Source organism: Salvelinus namaycush, unplaced genomic scaffold, assembly GCF_016432855.1.
Source record: "Salvelinus namaycush isolate Seneca unplaced genomic scaffold, SaNama_1.0 Scaffold540, whole genome shotgun sequence".
NCBI lineage: Eukaryota > Metazoa > Chordata > Actinopteri > Salmoniformes > Salmonidae > Salvelinus > Salvelinus namaycush.
Window position 1 is genome coordinate 12,701 of NW_024061243.1, and position 20,930 is coordinate 33,630.

At 45.9% G+C, this 20,930-nt stretch overlaps 1 protein-coding gene across 1 annotated transcript in view; it reads left to right on the forward strand.

Moving 5' to 3' along the window:
• The first annotated feature begins 4,047 nt into the window (after nucleotides 1–4,047).
• Nucleotides 4,048–20,930, forward strand: part of LOC120041783 (platelet glycoprotein Ib alpha chain-like) — a 34,156-nt gene continuing 17,273 nt past the window's right edge. The window contains exons 1-2 of the mRNA XM_038986645.1: nucleotides 4,048–4,155; nucleotides 8,737–8,913. Of these exons, the coding sequence (XP_038842573.1) occupies nucleotides 8,755–8,913 (159 nt within the window). The 5' untranslated portion in view covers nucleotides 4,048–4,155; nucleotides 8,737–8,754. The remainder of the gene's footprint in view (nucleotides 4,156–8,736; nucleotides 8,914–20,930) is intronic.

The following is a 20,930-nucleotide window of genomic DNA, read 5'->3' on the forward strand; positions in this document are numbered from 1 at the left end:
GGTTGGACAGTGTGTTATGGTTGGGGACAGGGTGTTGTGGTTGGGGACAGGGTGTTATGGTTGGGGACAGTGTGTTATGGTTGGGGACAGTGTGTTATGGTTGGGGACAGTGTTATGGTTGGGGACAGTGTGTTATGGTTGGGGACAGTGTGTTATGGTTAGGGACAGTGTGTTATGGTTAGGGACAGTGTGTTAGGGACAGTGTGTTATGGTTGGGGACAGTGTGTTATGGTTGGGGACAGTGTGTTATGGTTGGGGACAGTGTGTTATGGTTGGGGACAGTGTGTTGTGGTTGGGGACAGGGTGTTATGGTTGGGGACAGGGTGTTATGGTTGGGGACAGTGTGTTATGGTTGGGGACAGTGTGTTGTGGTTGGGGACAGTGTGTTATGGTTGGGGACAGTGTGTTATGGTTGGGGACAGGGTGTTATGGTTGGGGACAGGGTGTTATGGTTAGGGACAGTGTGTTATGGTTGGGGACAGTGTGTTATGGTTAGGGACAGTGTGTTATGGTTGGGGACAGTGTGTTGTGGTTGGGGACAGGGTGTTATGGTTGGGGACAGTGTGTTATGGTTGGGGACAGTGTGTTGTGGTTAGGGACAGTGTGTTATGGTTGGGGACAGTGTGTTATGGTTAGGGACAGTGTGTTATGGTTGGGGACAGGGTGTTATGGTTAGGGACAGTGTGTTAGGGACAGGGTGTTATGGTTAAGGACAGTGTGTTATGGTTGGGGACAGTGTGTTATGGTTAGGGACAGTGTGTTATGGTTGGGGACAGTGTGTTATGGTTGGGGACAGCGTGTTATGGTTAGGGACAGTGTGTTATGGTTGGGGACAGGGTGTTATGGTTGGGGACAGTGTGTTATGGTTGGGGACAGTGTGTTATGGTTAGGGACAGTGTGTTATGGTTAGGGACAGTGTGTTATGGTTGGGGACAGTGTGTTATGGTTGGGGACAGTGTGTTATGGTTGGGGAGAGTGTGTTATGGTTAGGGACAGTGTGTTATGGTTAGGGACAGTGTGTTATGGTTGGGGACAGTGTGTTATGGTTAGGGACAGTGTGTTATGGTTGGGGACAGTGTGTTATGGTTGGGGACAGTGTGTTATGGTTGGGGACAGTGTGTTATGGTTGGGGACAGTGTGTTATGGTTAGGGACAGTGTGTTATGGTTGGGGACAGTGTGTTATGGTTGGGGACAGTGTGTTATGGTTGGGGACAGTGTGTTATGGTTGGGGACAGTGTGTTATGGTTAGGGACAGTGTGTTAGGGACAGTGTGTTATGGTTAGGGACAGTGTGTTAGGGACAGGGTGTTATGGTTAGGGACAGTGTGTTGTGGTTAGGGACAGTGTGTTAGGGACAGTGTGTTATGGTTAGGGACAGTGTGTTAGGGACAGGGTGTTATGGTTAGGGACAGTGTGTTATGGTTGGGGACAGTGTGTTATGGTTGGGGACAGTGTGTTATGGTTGGGGACAGTGTGTTATGGTTGGGGACAGTGTGTTATGGTTGGGGACAGTGTGTTATGGTTAGGGACAGTGTGTTATGGTTGGGGACAGTGTGTTATGGTTGGGGACAGTGTGTTATGGTTAAGGACAGTGTGTTATGGTTGGGGACAGTGTGTTATGGTTAGGGACAGTGTGTTATGGTTGGGGACAGTGTGTTATGGTTGGGGACAGGGTGTTATGGTTAGGGACAGGGTGTTAGGGACAGTGTGTTATGGTTGGGGACAGTGTGTTATGGTTAGGGACAGTGTGTTATGGTTGGGGACAGTGTGTTATGGTTGGGGACAGGGTGTTATGGTTGGGGACAGTGTGTTATGGTTGGGGACAGTGTGTTATGGTTAAGGACAGTGTGTTATGGTTGGGGACAGTGTGTTATGGTTGGGGACAGTGTGTTATGGTTGGGGACAGGGTGTTATGGTTGGGGACAGGGTGTTATGGTTGGGGACAGTGTGTTAGGGACAGTGTGTTATGGTTGGGGACAGTGTGTTATGGTTGGGGACAGTGTGTTGTGGTTGGGGACAGTGTGTTATGGTTGGGGACAGTGTGTTATGGTTGGGGACAGTGTGTTATGGTTAGGGACAGTGAGTTATGGTTAGGGACAGGGTGTTATGGTTAGGGACAGTGTGTTAGGGACAGTGTGTTATGGTTGGGGACAGGGTGTTGTGGTTAGGGACAGTGTGTTAGGGACAGTGTGTTATGGTTGGGGACAGTGTGTTGTGGTTGGGGACAGTGTTATGGTTGGGGACAGTGTGTTATGGTTAAGGACAGTGTGTTATGGTTGGGGACAGGGTGTTATGGTTGGGGACAGTGTTATGGTTGGGGACAGTGTGTTAGGGACAGTGTGTTATGGTTGGGGACAGTGTGTTATGGTTGGGGACAGTGTGTTGTGGTTGGGGACAGTGTGTTATGGTTGGGGACAGTGTTATGGTTGGGGACAGTGTGTTATGGTTAGGGACAGTGTGTTATGGTTGGGGACAGGGTGTTATGGTTGGGGACAGTGTTATGGTTGGGGACAGTGTTATGGTTGGGGACAGTGTGTTATGGTTAGGGACAGTGTGTTATGGTTGGGGACAGTGTGTTATGGTTAGGGACAGTGTGTTATGGTTGGGGACAGTGTTATGGTTGGGGACAGTGTTATGGTTGGGGACAGTGTGTTATGGTTGGGGACAGGGTGTTATGGTTGGGGACAGTGTGTTATGGTTGGGGACAGTGTGTTATGGTTGGGGACAGTGTGTTATGGTTGGGGACAGTGTGTTGTGGTTGGGGACAGTGTGTTATGGTTGGGGACAGTGTGTTATGGTTGGGGACAGTGTGTTATGGTTAGGGACAGTGAGTTATGGTTAGGGACAGGGTGTTATGGTTAGGGACAGTGTGTTAGGGACAGTGTGTTATGGTTGGGGACAGGGTGTTGTGGTTAGGGACAGTGTGTTAGGGACAGTGTGTTATGGTTGGGGACAGTGTGTTATGGTTGGGGACAGTGTGTTATGGTTGGGGACAGTGTGTTATGGTTAAGGACAGTGTGTTATGGTTGGGGACAGTGTGTTATGGTTGGGGACAGGGTGTTGTGGTTAGGGACAGTGTGTTAGGGACAGTGTGTTATGGTTGGGGACAGTGTGTTATGGTTGGGGACAGTGTGTTATGGTTGGGGACAGGGTGTTGTGGTTAGGGACAGTGTGTTAGGGACAGTGTGTTATGGTTGGGGACAGTGTGTTGTGGTTGGGGACAGTGTGTTATGGTTGGGGGACAGTGTGTTATGGTTGGGGACAGTGTGTTATGGTTGGGGACAGTGTGTTATGGTTGGGGACAGTGTGTGGACACAGAATTAAATGTGTGTGTGTGTGTGTGTGTGTTGAGTAATGTGTTGTGTTGTGTGTGTGGCGTGTAATGATACAAGTGTGCCAAAGCATAAGTGTATTTGTGTAAATATGATGTAGGGTCTTTTTGGAGCGACATGAGGTCAATATCCAATCAGCTATCAGGCAGCTTTCCTCTCAGACATATCTCTTCCTGTCTGTCATTCATAGAGAGAACACTGGTCTGCACACACACACACACACACACACAGCACACACACATACACACAATACACTACACACACACACAGACACACACACACACACACACACACAGCACACACACATACACACAATACACTACACACACACAGCACACACACAGACACACAGACACACACACACACACACACAGCACACAGACATACACACAAGACACACACACACACACACAGCACACAGACATACACACAATACACAGACACACACACACACACACACACACACACACAGCACACAGACACACACACACACACACACACACAGCACACACACATACACACAATACACTACACACACACAGCACACACACAGACACACAGACACACACACACACACACACAGCACACAGACATACACACAATACACAGACACACACACACACACACACACACACACAGCACACAGACACACACACACACACACACACACACACACACAGCACACAGACATACACACAATACACAGACACACACACGCAGCACACACACACACGCAGGCAGTTGGGTATATCTTCAGCCGGCTATAGTGTTAGTGTCAAACTCTGTACCAGCTGCAGATTGAAGACTAAGGAGGAGCAACACGGTAAATCTCTGTTATAAATTACCTGCTAATATGGTAGAAACATTACTCTCTGTTATAAATTACCTGCTAATATGGTAGAAACACATTAATCTCTGTTATAAATGACCTGCTAATATGGTAGAAACATTACTCTCTGTTATAAATAACCTGCTAATATGGTAGAAACATTACTCTCTGTTATAAATTACCTGCTAATATGGTAGAAACATTACTCTCTGTTATAAATGACCTGCTAATATGGTAGAAACATTACTCTCTGTTATAAATGACCTGCTAATATGGTAGAAACATTACTCTCTGTTATAAATTACCTGCTAATATGGTAGAAACATTACTCTCTGTTATAAATTACCTGCTAATATGGTAGAAACATTACTCTCTGTTATAAATAACCTGCTAATATGGTAGAAACACATTACTCTCTGTTATAAATGACCTGCTAATATGGTAGAAACACATTAATCTCTGTTATAAATGACCTGCTAATATGGTAGAAACATTACTCTCTGTTATAAATGACCTGCTAATATGGTAGAAACATTACTCTCTGTTATAAATGACCTGCTAATATGGTAGAAACATTACTCTCTGTTATAAATGACCTGCTAATATGGTAGAAACATTACTCTCTGTTATAAATAACCTGCTAATATGGTAGAAACATTACTCTCTGTTATAAATAACCTGCTAATATGGTAGAAACATTACTCTCTGTTATAAATTACCTGCTAATATGGTAGAAACATTACTCTCTGTTATAAATGACCTGCTAATATGGTAGAAACATTACTCTCTGTTATAAATTACCTGCTAATATGGTAGAAACATTACTCTCTGTTATAAATAACCTGCTAATATGGTAGAAACATTACTCTCTGTTATAAATGACCTGCTAATATGGTAGAAACATTACTCTCTGTTATAAATAACCTGCTAATATGGTAGAAACATTAATCTCTGTTATAAATGACCTGCTAATATGGTAGAAACACAATCAACATGAAGTGTGTCCCGAATGTCGCCCTATTCCCTATATAGTGCACTACTTTAGACCAGAGCCCTATTCCCTATGTAGTGCACTACTTTAGACCAGAGCCCTATTCCCTATCTAGTGCACTACTTTAGACCAGAGCCCTATTCCCTATCTAGTGCACTACTTTAGACCAGAGCCCTATTCCCTATCTAGTGCACTACTTTAGACCAGAGCCCTATTCCCTATCTAGTGCACTACTTTAGACCAGAGCCCTATTCCCTATCTAGTGCACTACTTTAGACCAGAGCCCTATTCCCTATCTAGTGCACTACTTTAGACCAGAGCCCTATTCCCTATCTAGTGCACTACTTTAGACCAGAGCCCTATTCCCTATCTAGTGCACTACTATAGACCAGAGCCCTATTCCCTATCTAGTGCACTACTTTAGACCAGAGCCCTATTCCCTATCTAGTGCACTACTTTAGACCAGAGCCCTATTCCCTATCTAGTGCACTACTTTAGACCAGAGCCCTATTCCCTATCTAGTGCACTACTTTAGACCAGAGCCCTATTCCCTATCTAGTGCACTACTTTAGACCAGAGCCCTATTCCCTATCTAGTGCACTACTTTAGACCAGAGCCCTATTCCCTATCTAGTGCACTACTTTAGACCAGAGCCCTATTCCCTATCTAGTGCACTACTTTAGACCAGAGCCCTATTCCCTATCTAGTGCACTACTTTAGACCAGAGCCCTATTCCCTATCTAGTGCACTACTTTAGACCAGAGCCCTATTCCCTATATAGTGCACTACTTTAGACCAGAGCCCTATTCCCTATCTAGTGCACTACTTTAGACCAGAGCCCTATTCCCTATCTAGTGCACTACTTTAGACCAGGGCCCTATTCCCTATCTAGTGCACTACTTTAGACCAGAGCCCTATTCCCTATCTAGTGCACTACTTTAGACCAGAGCCCTATTCCCTATCTAGTGCACTACTTTAGACCAGAGCCCTATTCCCTATCTAGTGCACTACTTTAGACCAGAGCCCTATTCCCTATCTAGTGCACTACTTTAGACCAGAGCCCTATTCCCTATCTAGTGCACTACTTTAGACCAGAGCCCTATTCCCTATCTAGTGCACTACTTTAGACCAGAGCCCTATTCCCTATCTAGTGCACTACTTTAGACCAGAGCCCTATTCCCTATCTAGTGCACTACTTTAGACCAGAGCCCTATTCCCTATCTAGTGCACTACTTTAGACCAGAGCCCTATTCCCTATCTAGTGCACTACTTTAGACCAGAGCCCTATTCCCTATCTAGTGCACTACTTTAGACCAGAGCCCTATTCCCTATCTAGTGCACTACTTTAGACCAGAGCCCTATTCCCTATCTAGTGCACTACTTTAGACCAGAGCCCTATTCCCTATCTAGTGCACTACTTTAGACCAGAGCCCTATTCCCTATCTAGTGCACTACTTTAGACCAGAGCCCTATTCCCTATCTAGTGCACTACTTTAGACCAGAGCCCTATTCCCTATCTAGTGCACTACTTTAGACCAGAGCCCTATTCCCTATCTAGTGCACTACTTTAGACCAGAGCCCTATTCCCTATCTAGTGCACTACTTTAGACCAGAGCCCTATTCCCTATCTAGTGCACTACTTTAGACCAGAGCCCTATTCCCTATCTAGTGCACTACTTTAGACCAGAGCCCTATTCCCTATCTAGTGCACTACTTTAGACCAGGGCCCTATTCCCTATCTAGTGCACTACTTTAGACCAGAGCCCTATTCCCTATCTAGTGCACTACTTTAGACCAGAGCCCTATTCCCTATCTAGTGCACTACTTTAGACCAGAGCCCTATTCCCTATCTAGTGCACTGCTTTAGACCAGAGCCCTATTCCCTATCTAGTGCACTACTTTAGACCAGAGCCCTATTCCCTATCTAGTGCACTACTTTAGACCAGAGCCCTATTCCCTATCTAGTGCACTACTTTAGACCAGAGCCCTATTCCCTATCTAGTGCACTACTTTAGACCAGAGCCCTATTCCCTATATAGTGACTGTGTATATTATAGTGAATATACTGTACAGTCGTGGCCAAAAGTTTTGAGAATGAAACAATATTAATTTCCACAAAGTTTGCTGCTTCAGTGTCTTTAGATATTTTTGTCAGATGTTACTATGGAATACTGAAGTATAATTACAAGCATTTCATAAGTGTCAAAGGCTTTTATTGACAATTACATGAAGTTGATGCAAAGAGTCAATATTTGCAGTGTTGACCCTTCTTTTTCAAGACCTCTGCAATCTGCCCTGGCATGCTGTCAATTAACTTCTGGGCCACATCCTGACTGATGGCAGCCCATTCTTGCATAATCAATGCTTGGAATTTGTCAGAATTTGTGGGTTTTTGTTTGTCCACCCGCCTCTTGAGGATTGACCACAAGTTCTCAATGGCATTAAGGTCTGGAGAGTTTCCTGGCCATGGACCCAAAATATCGATGTTTTGTTCCCCGAGCCACTTAGTTATCACTTTTGCCTTATGGCAAGGTACTCCATCATGCTGGAAAAGGCATTGTTCGTCACCAAACGGTTCCTGGATGGTTGGGAGAAGTTGTTCTTGGAGGATGTGTTGGTACCATTCTTTATTCATGGCTGTGTTCTTAGGCAAAATTGTGAGTGAGCCCACTCCCTTGTCTGAGAAGCAACCCCACACATGAATGGTCTCAGGATGCTTTACTGTTGGCATGACACACACCTTTTGCAGAATATCAGTCTGTCCCTGATGTTTTTCCTAGAGAGAAGTGGCTTCTTTGCTGCCGTTCTTGACACCAGGCCATCCTCCAAAAGTATTCGCCTCACTGTGCATGCAGATGCACTCACACCTGCCTGCTGCCATACCTGAGCAAGCTCTGTGCTGGTGGTGCCCCGATCCCGCAGCTGAATCAACTTTAGGAGACGGTCCTGGTGCTTGCTGGACTTTCTTGGGGGCCCTGAAGCCTTCTTCACAACAATTGAACCACTCTCCTTGAAGTTCTTGATGATCCAATAAATGGTAGATTTAGGTGCAATCTTACTGGCAGCAATATCCTTGCCTGTGAAGCCCTTTTTGTGCAAAGCAATGATGACGGCACGTGTTTCCTTGCAGGTAACAATGGTTGACAGAGGAAGAACAATGATTCCAAGCACCACCCTCCTTTTGAAGCTTCCAGTCTGTTATTCGAACTCAATCAGCATGACAGAGTGATCTCCAGCCTTGTCCTCATCAACACTCACACATGTGTTAACGAGAGAGTCACTGACATGATGTCAGCTGGTCCTTTTGTGGCAGGGCAGAAATGCAGTGGAAATGTTTTTGGAGGATTCAGTTCGTTTGCATGGCAAAGAGGGACTTTGCAATTAATCTGATCACTCTTCATAACATTCTGGAGTATATGCAAATTGTCATCATATAAACTGAGGCAGCAGATTTTGTGAAAATTAATATTTATGTCATTCTCAAAACTTTTGGCCACGACTGTATATATAGCCACTATGGGTCCTGTTAAGTAGGGCACTACATATGGGTGCCTTAATGGTTCTCTCACCTGTTTCTCCTCTAGGTTTTTCAGCCCGTCAACATGGCACTCGTCTTCCTCCTCCTCTTCCTCCCCCTCTCTCACCGCTCCAATGCCATGACTGGTTGCCATAGTGACCGTGACAAGGACCACCGCCCCCGGGTCAACTGCACGGCAACCAACCTTAGTGAAGTCCCCGCCAGCATCGACACAACAACCAAGGTACTGCTATACATCTCTATAACAACTAAATGAAAGTCACCTAAAGGCAATAGTTATTCTGGCTTCAACCAAGATTTCAGAAGTTGTCTGGACCGCTGAATAGGTTCTCAGTCCAATGATTGTAAAAGAAAGTTCTGGACAATACTCTCCTCCCCACCTTACTCTACAAATAGAATAGAATGGAAGCTAAGATTTAAAGTTAGCTTTTTCTACATGTAAGAGGTAGGAAATAGCTGTTTCTGTTGGGTTTTTCTCAAATCAGTCTTGAGAGGTTGAGTAACAACCAGAGCTGTGTCTCTGTTGCCCAACACATTTAACCACATTTAACCTACTACTTAGTAGTAGTGGCACCTTTCCTAATAGTAGGGGGTGAAAGGTTCAGAATAACTCACTGTATACAGCCCCTCATAGTGTATGGTTAATAGCATAGATCATCCACCCGGAATACAGCCCTATACCTAAGATAGGTTAGGCCCCCTACCCCAAGGCAGTGGTAATGACAAGACAGTTCTGCTTGAAAATAATGAAAATACATTGTCAGTTTTAGGCAACAGCACAACAAGCACAAGTTCCCAGTTCACAGAATAGCCTACCTGTAACCTACCTCATGTGTAGCCTAGCTTGAAGACAACCAATGAAAACATAGCAACCCAACCTAGCAGTCTTACAGCATTGATCTCTCGATATCGCAACAACAAGCAAATAAGAATGATACCCATTACTGTGTTCATGGAGTCTGTGTCAGAGCTGTCAGGGACTCAAATAAGAATGATACCCATTACTGTGTTCATGGAGTCTGTGTCAGAGCTGTCAGGGACTCAAATAAGAATGATACCCATTACTGTGTTCATGGAGTCTGTGTCAGAGCTGTCAGGGACTCAAATAAGAATGATACCCATTACTGTGTTCATGGAGTCTGTGTCAGAGCTGTCAGGGACTCAAATAAGAACGATACCCATTACTGTGTTCATGGAGTCTGTGTCAGAGCTGTCAGGGACTCAAATAAGAACGATACCCATTACTGTGTTCATGGAGTCTGTGTCAGAGCTGTCAGGGACTCAAATAAGAACGATACCCATTACTGTGTTCATGGAGTCTGTGTCAGAGCTGTCAGGGACTCAAATAAGAACGATACCCATTACTGTGTTCATGGAGTCTGTGTCAGAGCTGTCAGGGACTCAAATAAGAATGATACCCATTACTGTGTTCATGGAGTCTGTGTCAGAGCTGTCAGGGACTCAAATAAAACAAGTAGTCTGCAACGTTGTCACAGTCATTTTCTTCTCCTTTGAATGGCTAATTAGGCCTAAATGTCCATTATTAACAGTGTCCCTTCTTATCCGTGCCCTGCTATGTAATGTCAAACAACTGGACAAAGTCTACAACTTCAGATGTCTTCTTCTTTCAGGAAGTAATCAGAAAGTCCGAAAAGTTTATAACTAAAACACTTGAATTCACGGCTCTCTTTTGATGTTGGTCGCAATTCTTTGATGTCCATCACTCTGGCAGAAGACAGCTAGCATCACTCTGGCAGAAGACAGCTGGCATCACTCTGGCAGAAGACAGCTAGCATCACTCTGGCAGAAGACAGCTAGCATCACTCTGGCAGAAGACAGCTAGCATCACTCTGGCAGAAGACAGCTAGCATCACTCTGGCAGAAGACAGCTAGCATCACTCCGGCTGGTAGCTAAATCAAATCAAATCAAATTGTATTGGTCACATACACATGGTTAGCAGATGTTAATGCGAGTGTAGCGAAATGCTTGTGCTTCTAGTTCTGACCATGCAGTAATATCTAACAAGTAATCTAACAATTTCACAACAACTACCTTATACACACAAGTGTAAAGGAATGAATAAGAATATGTACATATAAATATATGGATGAGCGATGGCTATGCCGTTCGCCATCTGATGGCCTTAAGATAGAAGCTGTTTTTCAGTCTCTCGGTCCCAGCTTTGATGCACCTGTACTGACCTCGCCTTCTGGATGATAACAGGGTGAACAGGCAGTGGCTCGGGTGGTTGTTGTCCTTGATGATCTTTTTGGCCTTCCTGTGACATCAGGTGGTGTAGGTGTCCTGGAGGGCAGATATTTTGCCCCCGGTGATGCGTTGTGCAGACCTCACTACCCTCTGGAGAGCCTTACAGTTGTGGGCGGAGCAGTGTCCGTACCAGGCGGTGATACAGCCCGACAGGATGCTCTCGATTGTGCATCTGTAAAAGTTTGTGAGTGTTTTTGGTGACAAGCCAAATTTCTTCAGCCTCCTGAGGTTGAAGAGGCGCTGTTGCGCCTTCTTCACCACGCTGTCTGTGTGGGTGGACCATATCAGTTTGTCTGTGATGTGTACGCCGAGGAACTTAAAACTTTCCACCTTCTCCACTGCTGTCCCTTCGATGTGGAGAGGGGGGTGCTCCCTCTGCTGTTTCCTGAAGTCCACGATCATCTCCTTTGTTTTGTTGACGTTGAGTGTAAGGTTATTTTCCTGACACCACACTCCGAGGGCCCTCACCTCCTCCCTGTAGGCCGTCTCGTTGTTGTTGGTAATCAAGCCTACCACTGTAGTGTCGTCTGCAAACTTGATGATTGAGTTGGAGGTGTGCATGGCCACGCAGTCGTGGGTGAACAGGGAGTACAGGAGAGGGCTCAGAACGCTCCCTTGTGAGGCCCCAGTGTTGAGGATCAGCAGGGTGGAGATGTTGTTTCCTACCCTCACCACCTGAGGACGTCCCGTCAGAAAGTCCAGCACCCAGTTGCACAGGGCAGGGTCGAGACCCAGGATCTCGATCTTAATGACGAGTTTGGGAGGTACTGTGGTGTTAAATGCTGAGCTGTAGTCGATGAACAGAATTCTTACATAGGTATTCCTCTTGTCCAGATGGGTTAGGGCAGTGTGATTGCGATTGCGTCGTCTGTGGACCTATTGGGGCGGTAAGCAAATTGGAGTGGGTCTAGGGTATCAGGTAGGCTGGAGGTGATATGATCCTTGACTAGTCTCTCAAAGCCCTTCATGATGACGGAAGTGAGTAGTCGTTTAGCTCAGTTAACTTAGCTTTCGTGGGAACAGGAACAATGGTGGCCCTCTTGAAGCATATGGGAACAGCAGACTGGGATAGGGATTGGTTGAATATGTCTGTAAACACACCAGCCAGCTGGTCTGCGCATGCTCTGAGGATGCGGCTAGGGATGCCGTCTGGGCCGGCAGCCTAGCGAGGGTTAACATGCTTAAATGTTTTACTCATGTTGGCTGCGGTGAAGGAGAGTCCGCAGGTTTTGGTAGCGGGCCGTGTCGGTGGCACTGTATTGTCCTCAAAGCGAGCAAAGAAGTTGTTTAGTTTGTCTGGGAGCAAGACATCGGGGTCCGCGACAGGGTCCGCGACCCTGCCACATACCTCTCATGTCTGAGCCGTTGAATTGCGACTCTACTTTGTCTCTATACTGACGCTTAGCTTGTTTGATTGCCTTGCGGAGGGAATAGCTACACTGTTTGTAATCGGTCATGTTTCCGGTCGCCTTGCCATGATTAAATGCAGTGGTTCACGCTTTCAGTTTTGCTCGAATGCTGCCATCAATCCACAGTTTCTGGTTGGGAAGGTTTTAATAGTCGCCGTGGGTACAACATCACCGATGCACTTGCTAATAAACTCGCTCACCGAATCAGCGTATACATCAATGTTGTTGTCTGAGGCTATCCGGAACATCCACGTGATCGAAGGAATCTTGAAGTGTCGAATCAGATTGGTCGGACCAGCATTGAACAGACCTGAGCACGGGCGTTTCTTGTTTTAGTTTCTGTCTGTAGGCTGGGAGCAACAAAATGGAGTCGTGGTCAGATTTGCCGAAAGGAGGGCGAGGGAGGGCTTTGTATGCGTCGCGGAAGTTAGAGTAACAAATGATCCAGAATTTTGCCAGCCTGGGTTGCGCATTCGATATGCTGATAAAATTTAGGGAGCCTTGTTTTCAGATTAGCCTTGTTAAAATCCCCAGCTACAATAAATGCAGCCTCAGGATATGTGGTTTCCAGTTTACATAGAGTCCAATGAAGTTATTTCAGGGCCGTCGAGGTGTTTGCTTGGGGGGGATATACATGACTGTGATTACAATCGAAGAGAATTCTCTTGGTAGATAATGGCGTCGGCATTTGATTGTAAGGAATTCTAGTTCAGGTGAACAAAAGGACTTGAGTTCCTGTATGTTGTTATGATCACACCATGACTCGTTAATCATAAGGCATACACCCCCGCCCTTCTTCTTACCTGAGAGATGTTTGTTTCTGTCGGCGCAATGCGTGAAGAAACCAGGTGGCTGTATCGACTCTGATAACGTATCCCGAGTGAGGCATATTTCTGTGAAACAGAGAATGTTACAATCTCTGATGTCTCTCTGGAAGGCAACACTTGCTCGGATTTCGTCTACCTTGTTGTCAAGAGACTGGACATTGGCGAGTAGTATACTCGGGAGTGGTGGGCGATGTGCACGTCTACGGAGCCTGACCAGAAGACCGCTCTGTCTGCCCCTTCTGCAGCGCTGTTGTTTTGGGTAGCCTGCTGGGATCCGATCCATTGTCCTCGGTGGTGGACCAAACAGAGGATCCGCTTTGGGAAAGTTGTATTCCTGGTCATAATGTTGGTAAATTGACTTTGCTCTTATATCCAATAGTTCCTCCCGGCTGTATGTAATAAGACTTAAGATTTCCTGGGGTAACAGTGTAAGAAAAATACATAAAAAAACAAAATACTGCATAGTTTCCTAAGAGCGCGAAGCGAGGCGGCCATATCTGTCGGCGCCGAATGTTTCTTTTTGCTAGCTGGCATCACTCCGGCGGGTAGCTAGCTGGCATCACTCCGGCGGGTAGCTAGCTGGCATCACTCCGGCGGGTAGCTAGCTGGCATCACTCTGGCTGGTAGCTAGCTAGCATAACTCTGTCTGGTAGCTAGCTAGCATCACTCCGGCGGGTAGCTAGCACCATCGATTGAACTCATGGCAATCCCAAGGGCCAAATGACAGTCAGTCGGTGGTATGGAACAAACCTCTTCCAGAACTAGCACGTGCTCTTTCTCCAATGAATCTCCGACATAAATGACTTTCTGAATTTGGCTCCTCTCTACTTGCTATCTTTCTCTAACTCTCTCCTCCTTTTCCATCACACTCACGCCTTTCCAGAACCTCTCCTCCTCTTTCCAGAACCTCTCCTTCCTCTTTCTAGAACCTTTCCTTCCTCTTTCCAGAACCTCTCCTCCTCTTTCCAGAAGCTCTCCTCCTCTTTCCAGAAGCTCTCCTCCTCTTTCCAGAAGCTCTCCTCCTCTTTCCAGAACCTCTCCTCCTCTTTCCAGAATCTCTCCTTCCTCTTTCCAGAACCTCTCCTCCTCTTTCCAGAACCTCTCCTCCTCTTTCCAGAACCTCTCCTTCCTCTTTCCAGGCTGCAACATTACCTGGCTCATATAAACTCAGCAAAAAAAGAAACCCTTTTTCAGGACACAGTCTTCCAAAGAAAATTCGTAAAAATCCAAATAACTTCACAATCTTCATTGTAAACAGTTTAAACACTGTTTCCCATGCTTGTTCAATGAACCATAAACAATTCATGAACATGCACCTGTGGAATGGTGGTTAAGACACTAACAGCTTACAGACGGTAGGCAATTAAAGTCACAGTTATGAAAACTTAGGAGACTAAAGAGGCCTTTCTACTGACTCTGAAAAACACCAAAAGAAAGATGCCCAGGGTCCCTGCTCATCTGCGTGAACATGCCTAAGGCATGCTGCAAGTAGACATGAGGACTGCAGATATGGCCAGGGCAATAAATTGCAATATCCGTACTGTGAGACGCCTAAGACAGCGCTACAGGGAGACAGGACAGACAGCTGATCGTCCTCGTAGTGGCAGACCACGTGTAACAACACCTGCACAGATCGGTACATCTGAACATCACACCTGCGGGACAGGTACAGGATGGCAACAACAACTGCCCGAGTTACACCAGGAACGCACACTCCCTCCATCAGTGCTCAGACTGTCCGCAATAGGCTGAGAGAGGCTGGACTGAGGGCTTGTAGGCCTGTTGTAAGGCAGGTCCTCACCAAACATCACCGTTAACAATGTCGATTATGGGCACAAACCCACCGTCGCTGGACCAGACAGGACTGGCAAAAAGTGCTCTTCACTGACGAGTCGTAGTTTTGTCTCACCAGGGGTGATGGTCGGATTCACATTTATCGTCAAAGGAAGGAGCGTTACACCGAGGCCTGTACTCTGGAGCGGGATCGATTTGGAGGTGGAGGGTCCATCATGGTCTGGGGCGGTGTATCACAGCATCATCACACTGAGCTTGTTGTCATTGCAAGCAATCTCAATGCTGTGTGACAGGGAAGACATCCTCCTCCCTCATGTGGTACCCTTCCTGCAGGCTCATCCTGACATGACCCTCCAGCATGACAATGCCACCACGCACAGAACGAGCAGTATGGCTGATTTCCTGCAAGACAGGAATGTCAGTGTTCTGCCATGGCCAGCGAAGAGCCCGGATCTCAATTCCATTGAGCATGTCTGGGACCTGTTGGATCGGAGGGTGGGGGTTAGGGCCATTCCCCCCAGAAATGTCCGGGAACTTGCAGGTGCCTTGGTGGAAGAGCGGGGTAACATCTCACAGCAAGAACTGGCAAATCTGGTGCAGTCCATGAGGCCACACCAGATACTGACTGTTACTTTTGATTTTGACCCCCCCCCTTTGTTCAGGGACACATTATTCCAATTCTGTTAGACACATGTCTGTGGAACTTGTTCAGTTTATGTCCCAGTTGTTGAATCTTGTTATGTTCATACAAATATTTACACATGTATTTTAATGTGTATATATTTTTTGGGGGGTATAATGTGTATATTTGTAACAATGGCACCGGAGAAGAAGGCTGCCGTTTGATTCAACTGATTGTTTTTTTCTTTGTTTATTTGCATTGTTTGTAACTTTTTAAAACTTATTTTGTACATAATGTTGCTGCTACTGTCTCTTATGACCTAAAATAACTTCTGGACATCAGGACTGCGATTACTCACCACGGACTGTCAGAATCCTTTTTTCCTGTAACGAGTCTGACGAGCCCGATGCGAATGATATACTGCTTTCTCGGGAACAGGCTCAGATCCCCGTGATTTGCGTGAAGAGGAGGCGGAGAAAAAGGGGCCAGAGGGCGGGCTGCCTTCTGAGAATTCGTAGGCGATTGAATAAACCCCCACTTCCTTCCATTCTGCTAGCAAAGTGCAATCTTTGGAGAATAAAATCAATGAACTACGCGGAAGATTAAACTACCAATGGGACATTCAAAACTGTAATATCTTACGCTTCACAGAGTTGTGGCTGAATGACGACACTATCAACATACAGCTGACTGGTTATACGATTTACCGGCAGGATAGAACAGCGGCGTCTGGTAAGACAACGGGCGGCGGTCTATGTATTTTTGTAAATAACAGCTGGTGCACGATATCTAAGGAATTCTCGAGCTTTTGCTCGCCTGAGGTAGAGTATCTCATGATAAGCTGTAGACCACACTATTTGCCTAGAGAGTTTTCATCCGTGTTTTTCGTAGCTGTTTACATACCACCACAGACTGAGGCTGGCACTAAGACAGCATTGAATGAGCTGTATTCCGCCGTAAGCAAACATTCACCCAGAGGCGGCGCTCCTAGTAGCCGGGGACTTTAACGCTGGGAAACTTAAATCCGTTTTACCAAATTTCTATCAGCATGTTAAATGTGCAACCAGAGGGAAAAAACTCTGGACCACCTTTACTCCACACACAGAGACACATACAAAGCTCTCCCTCACCCTCCATTTGGCAAATCTGACCATAATTCTATCCTCCTGATTCCTGCTTACAAGCAAAAATTAAACGAGGAAGCACCAGTGACAAGATCAATAGAAAAGTGGTCAGATGAAGCAGATGCTAAACTACAGGACTGTTTTGTAGCACAGACTGGAATATGTTCCGGGATTCCTCCGATGGCTTTAATTAAGGAGTACATCACATCAGTCACTGGCTTCATCAATAAGTGCATCGATGACGTCATCCCCACAGTGAGCTTACGCACATACCCCAACCAGAAGCCATGTATTACAGGTAACATCCGCACTGAGCTAAAGGCTTGAGCTGCCATTTTCAAGGAGCGGGACTCTAACCCGGAAGCTTATAAGAAATTCAGCTATGCACTCCGACGAACCGTCAAACAGGCAAAGGATCAATACAGGACTAAGATCGAATCGTACTACACCTGCTCTGATGCTCGTCGGATGTGGCAGGGCTTGCAAACCATTACAGACAAGAAAGGTTAAGCACAGCCGAGAGCTGCCCAGTGACACGAGCCTAAATAACGAGGTAAATAACACTAAAACATGCATGAGAGCACCAGCTGTTCCGGAAGACTGTGTGATCACGCTCTCCGCAGCTGATGTGAGTAAGACCTATAAACAGGTCAACATTCACAAGGCCGCAGGGCCAGACGGATTACCAGGACGTGTACTGTGAGCATGCGCTGACCAACTGGCAAGTGTCTTCGCTGACATTTTCAACCTCTCCCTGTCCGAGTCTGTAATACCAACATGTTTTAAGCAGACCACCATAGTGACTGTGCCCAAGAACACTAAGCTAACCTGCCTAAATGACTACCAATCCGTAGCACTCACGTCTGTGGCCATGAAGTGCTTCGAAAGGCTGGTCCACATCAACACCATTATTCCAGAAATCCTAGACCAACTCTAATTTGCATACCGACCCAACAGATCCACAGATGATGCAATGTCTATTGCACTCCACACTGCCCTTTCCCACCTGGACAAAAGGAACACCGATGTGAGAATGCTATTCATTGATCACAGCTCAGCGTTCAACCCCATAGTGCTCTCAAAGCTCATCACTAAGCTAAGGACCCTGAGACTAAACACCTCCCTCTGCAACTGGATCCTGGACTTCCCTGGCGGGCCGCCTACAGGTGGTAAGGGTAGGTAACAACACATCTGCCATGTTGATCCTCAACACAGGGGTCCCTCAGGGGTGCGTGCTCAGTCCCCTCCTGTACTTCCTGTTCACACATGACTGCACGGCCAGGCACGACTCCAACACCATCATTAAGTTTGCAGATGACACAACAGTGGAAGGCCTGATCACGGAAAACGACGAGACCGCCTATAGGGAAGAGGTCAGAGACCTGGCCGTGTGGTGCCAGGACAACAACGTCTCCCTCAACATGATCAAGACAAAGGAGATGATTGTGGAGTACAGGAAAAAGAGGACTGAGCACGCCCCCATTCTCATTGACAGGGCAGCAGTGGAGCAGGTTGAGAGCTTCAAGTTCCTTGGTGTCCACATCACCAACAAACTAACATGGTCCAAGCACACCAAGACAGTCGTGAAGAGGGCATGACAAAACCTATTCCCCTTCAGGAGACTGAAAAGATTTGGCATGGGTCCTCAGATCCTCAAAAGGTCCTACAGCTGCACCATCGAGAGCATCCTGACTGGTTGCATCACTGCCTGGTATGGCAACTGCTCGGCCTCCAACCGCAAGGCACTACAGAGGGCAATGCGAACGGCCCAGTACATCACTGGGGCCAAGCTTCCTGCAATCCAGGACCTCTATACCAGGCGGTGTCAGAGGAAGGCCCTAAAAATTGTCAGCCACCCTAGTCATAGACTGTTCTCGCTGCTACCGCACGGCAAACGGTACCGGAGCGCCAAGTCTAGGTCCAAGAGGCTTCTAAACAGCTTCTACCCCCAAGCAATAAGCCTCCTGAACATCTAATCAGATGTCTACCCAGACTATTTGCTTTGCCCCCCCTTCCCTCTATTTTACACCGCTGCTACTCTCTGTTGTTACCATCTATGCATAGTCACTTTAATAAGTGACTAAGCATACTCTACCTACATGTACATATTACCTCAACTAAACACACATTGACTCTGTACCGGTAACCCCCTGTATATAATTTCGCTATTGTTATTTTACCGCTGCTCTTCAATTAATTGTTACTTTTATTTCTTTTTTATATCCGTATTTTTTAAAACTGCGTTGTTTGTTAGGGGATCGTAAGTAAGTAATTTCACTGTGAGGTCTACTACACCTGTTGTATTCAGCATTTCACTGTGATGTCTACTACACCTGTTGTATTCATCATTTCACTGTGAGGTCTACTACACCTGTTGTATTCAGCATTTCACTGTGAGCTCTACTACACCTGTTGTATTCAGCATTTCACTGTAAGGTCTACTACACCTGTTGTATTCAGCATTTCACTGTGAGGTCTACTACACCTGTTGTATTCAGCATTTCACTGTAAGGTCTACTACACCTGTTGTATTCAGCATTTCACTGTGAGGTCTACTACACCTGTTGTATTCAGCATTTCACTGTAAGGTCTACTACACCTGTTGTATTCAGCATTTCACTGTAAGGTCTACTACACCTGTTGTATTCAGCATTTCACTGTGAGGTCTACTACACCTGTTGTATTCAGCATTTCACTGTAAGGTCTACTACACCTGTTGTAGTCAGCATTTCACTGTAAAGTCTACTACACCTGTTGTATTCGGCATTTCACTGTAAGGTCTACTACACCTGTTGTATTCAGCATTTCACTGTAAGGTCTACTACACCTGTTGTATTCAGCATTTCACTGTAAGGTCTACTGCACCTGTTGTATTCAGCATTTCACTGTAAGGTCTACTACACCTGTTGTATTCAGCATTTCACTGTAAGGTCTACTACACGTGTTGTATTCAGCATTTCACTGTCAGGTCTACTACACCTGTTGTATTCAGCATTTCACTGTAAGGTCTACTACAGCTGTTGTATTCAGCATTTCACTGTGAGGTCTACTACACCTGTTGTATTCAGCGTTTCACTGTGAGGTCTACTACACCTGTTGTATTCAGCATTTCACTGTGAGGTCTACTACACCTGTTGTATTCAGCATTTCACTGTGAGGTCTACTACACCTGTTGTATTCAGCATTTCACTGTGAGTTCTACTATACCTGTTGTATTCAGCATTTCACTGTAAGGTCTACTACACCTGTTGTATTCAGCATTTCACTGTGAGGTCTACTACACCTGTTGTATTCAGCATTTCACTGTGAGTTCTACTACACCTGTTGTATTCAGCATTTCACTGTGAGGTCTACTACACCTGTTGTATTCAGCATTTCACTGTGAGTTCTACTATACCTGTTGTATTCAGCATTTCACTGTAAGGTCTACTACACCTGTTGTATTCAGCATTTCACTGTAAGGTCTACTACACCTGTTGTATTCAGCATTTCACTGTAAGGTCTACTACACCTGTTGTATTCAGCATTTCACTGTCAGGTCTACTACACCTGTTGTATTCAGCATTTCACTGTGAGGTCTACTACACCTGTTGTATTCAGCATTTCACTGTGAGGTCTGCCTACACCTGTTGTATTCAGCATTTCACTGTGAGGTCTACTACACCTGTTGTATTCAGCATTTCACTGTGAGGTCTACTACACCTGTTGTATTCAGCATTTCACTGTGAGGTCTACTACACCTGTTGTATTCAGCATTTCACTGTAAGGTCTACTACACCTGTTGTATTCAGCATTTCACTGTGAGGTCTACTACACCTGTTGTATTCAGCATTTCACTGTGAGGTCTACTACACCTGTTGTATTCAGCATTTCACTGTGAGGTCTACTACACCTGTTGTATTCAGCATTTCACTGTGAGGTCTACTACACCTGTTGTATTCAGCATTTCACTGTAAGGTCTACTACACCTGTTGTATTCAGCATTTCACTGTGAGGTCTACTACACCTGTTGTATTCAGCATTTCACTGTGAGGTCTACTACACCTGTTGTATTCAGCATTTCACTGTAAAGTCTACTACACCTGTTGTATTCAGCATTTCACTGTAAGGTCTACTACACCTGTTGTATTCAGCATTTCACTGTGAGGTCTACTACACCTGTTGTATTTAGCATTTCACTGTGAGGTCTACTACA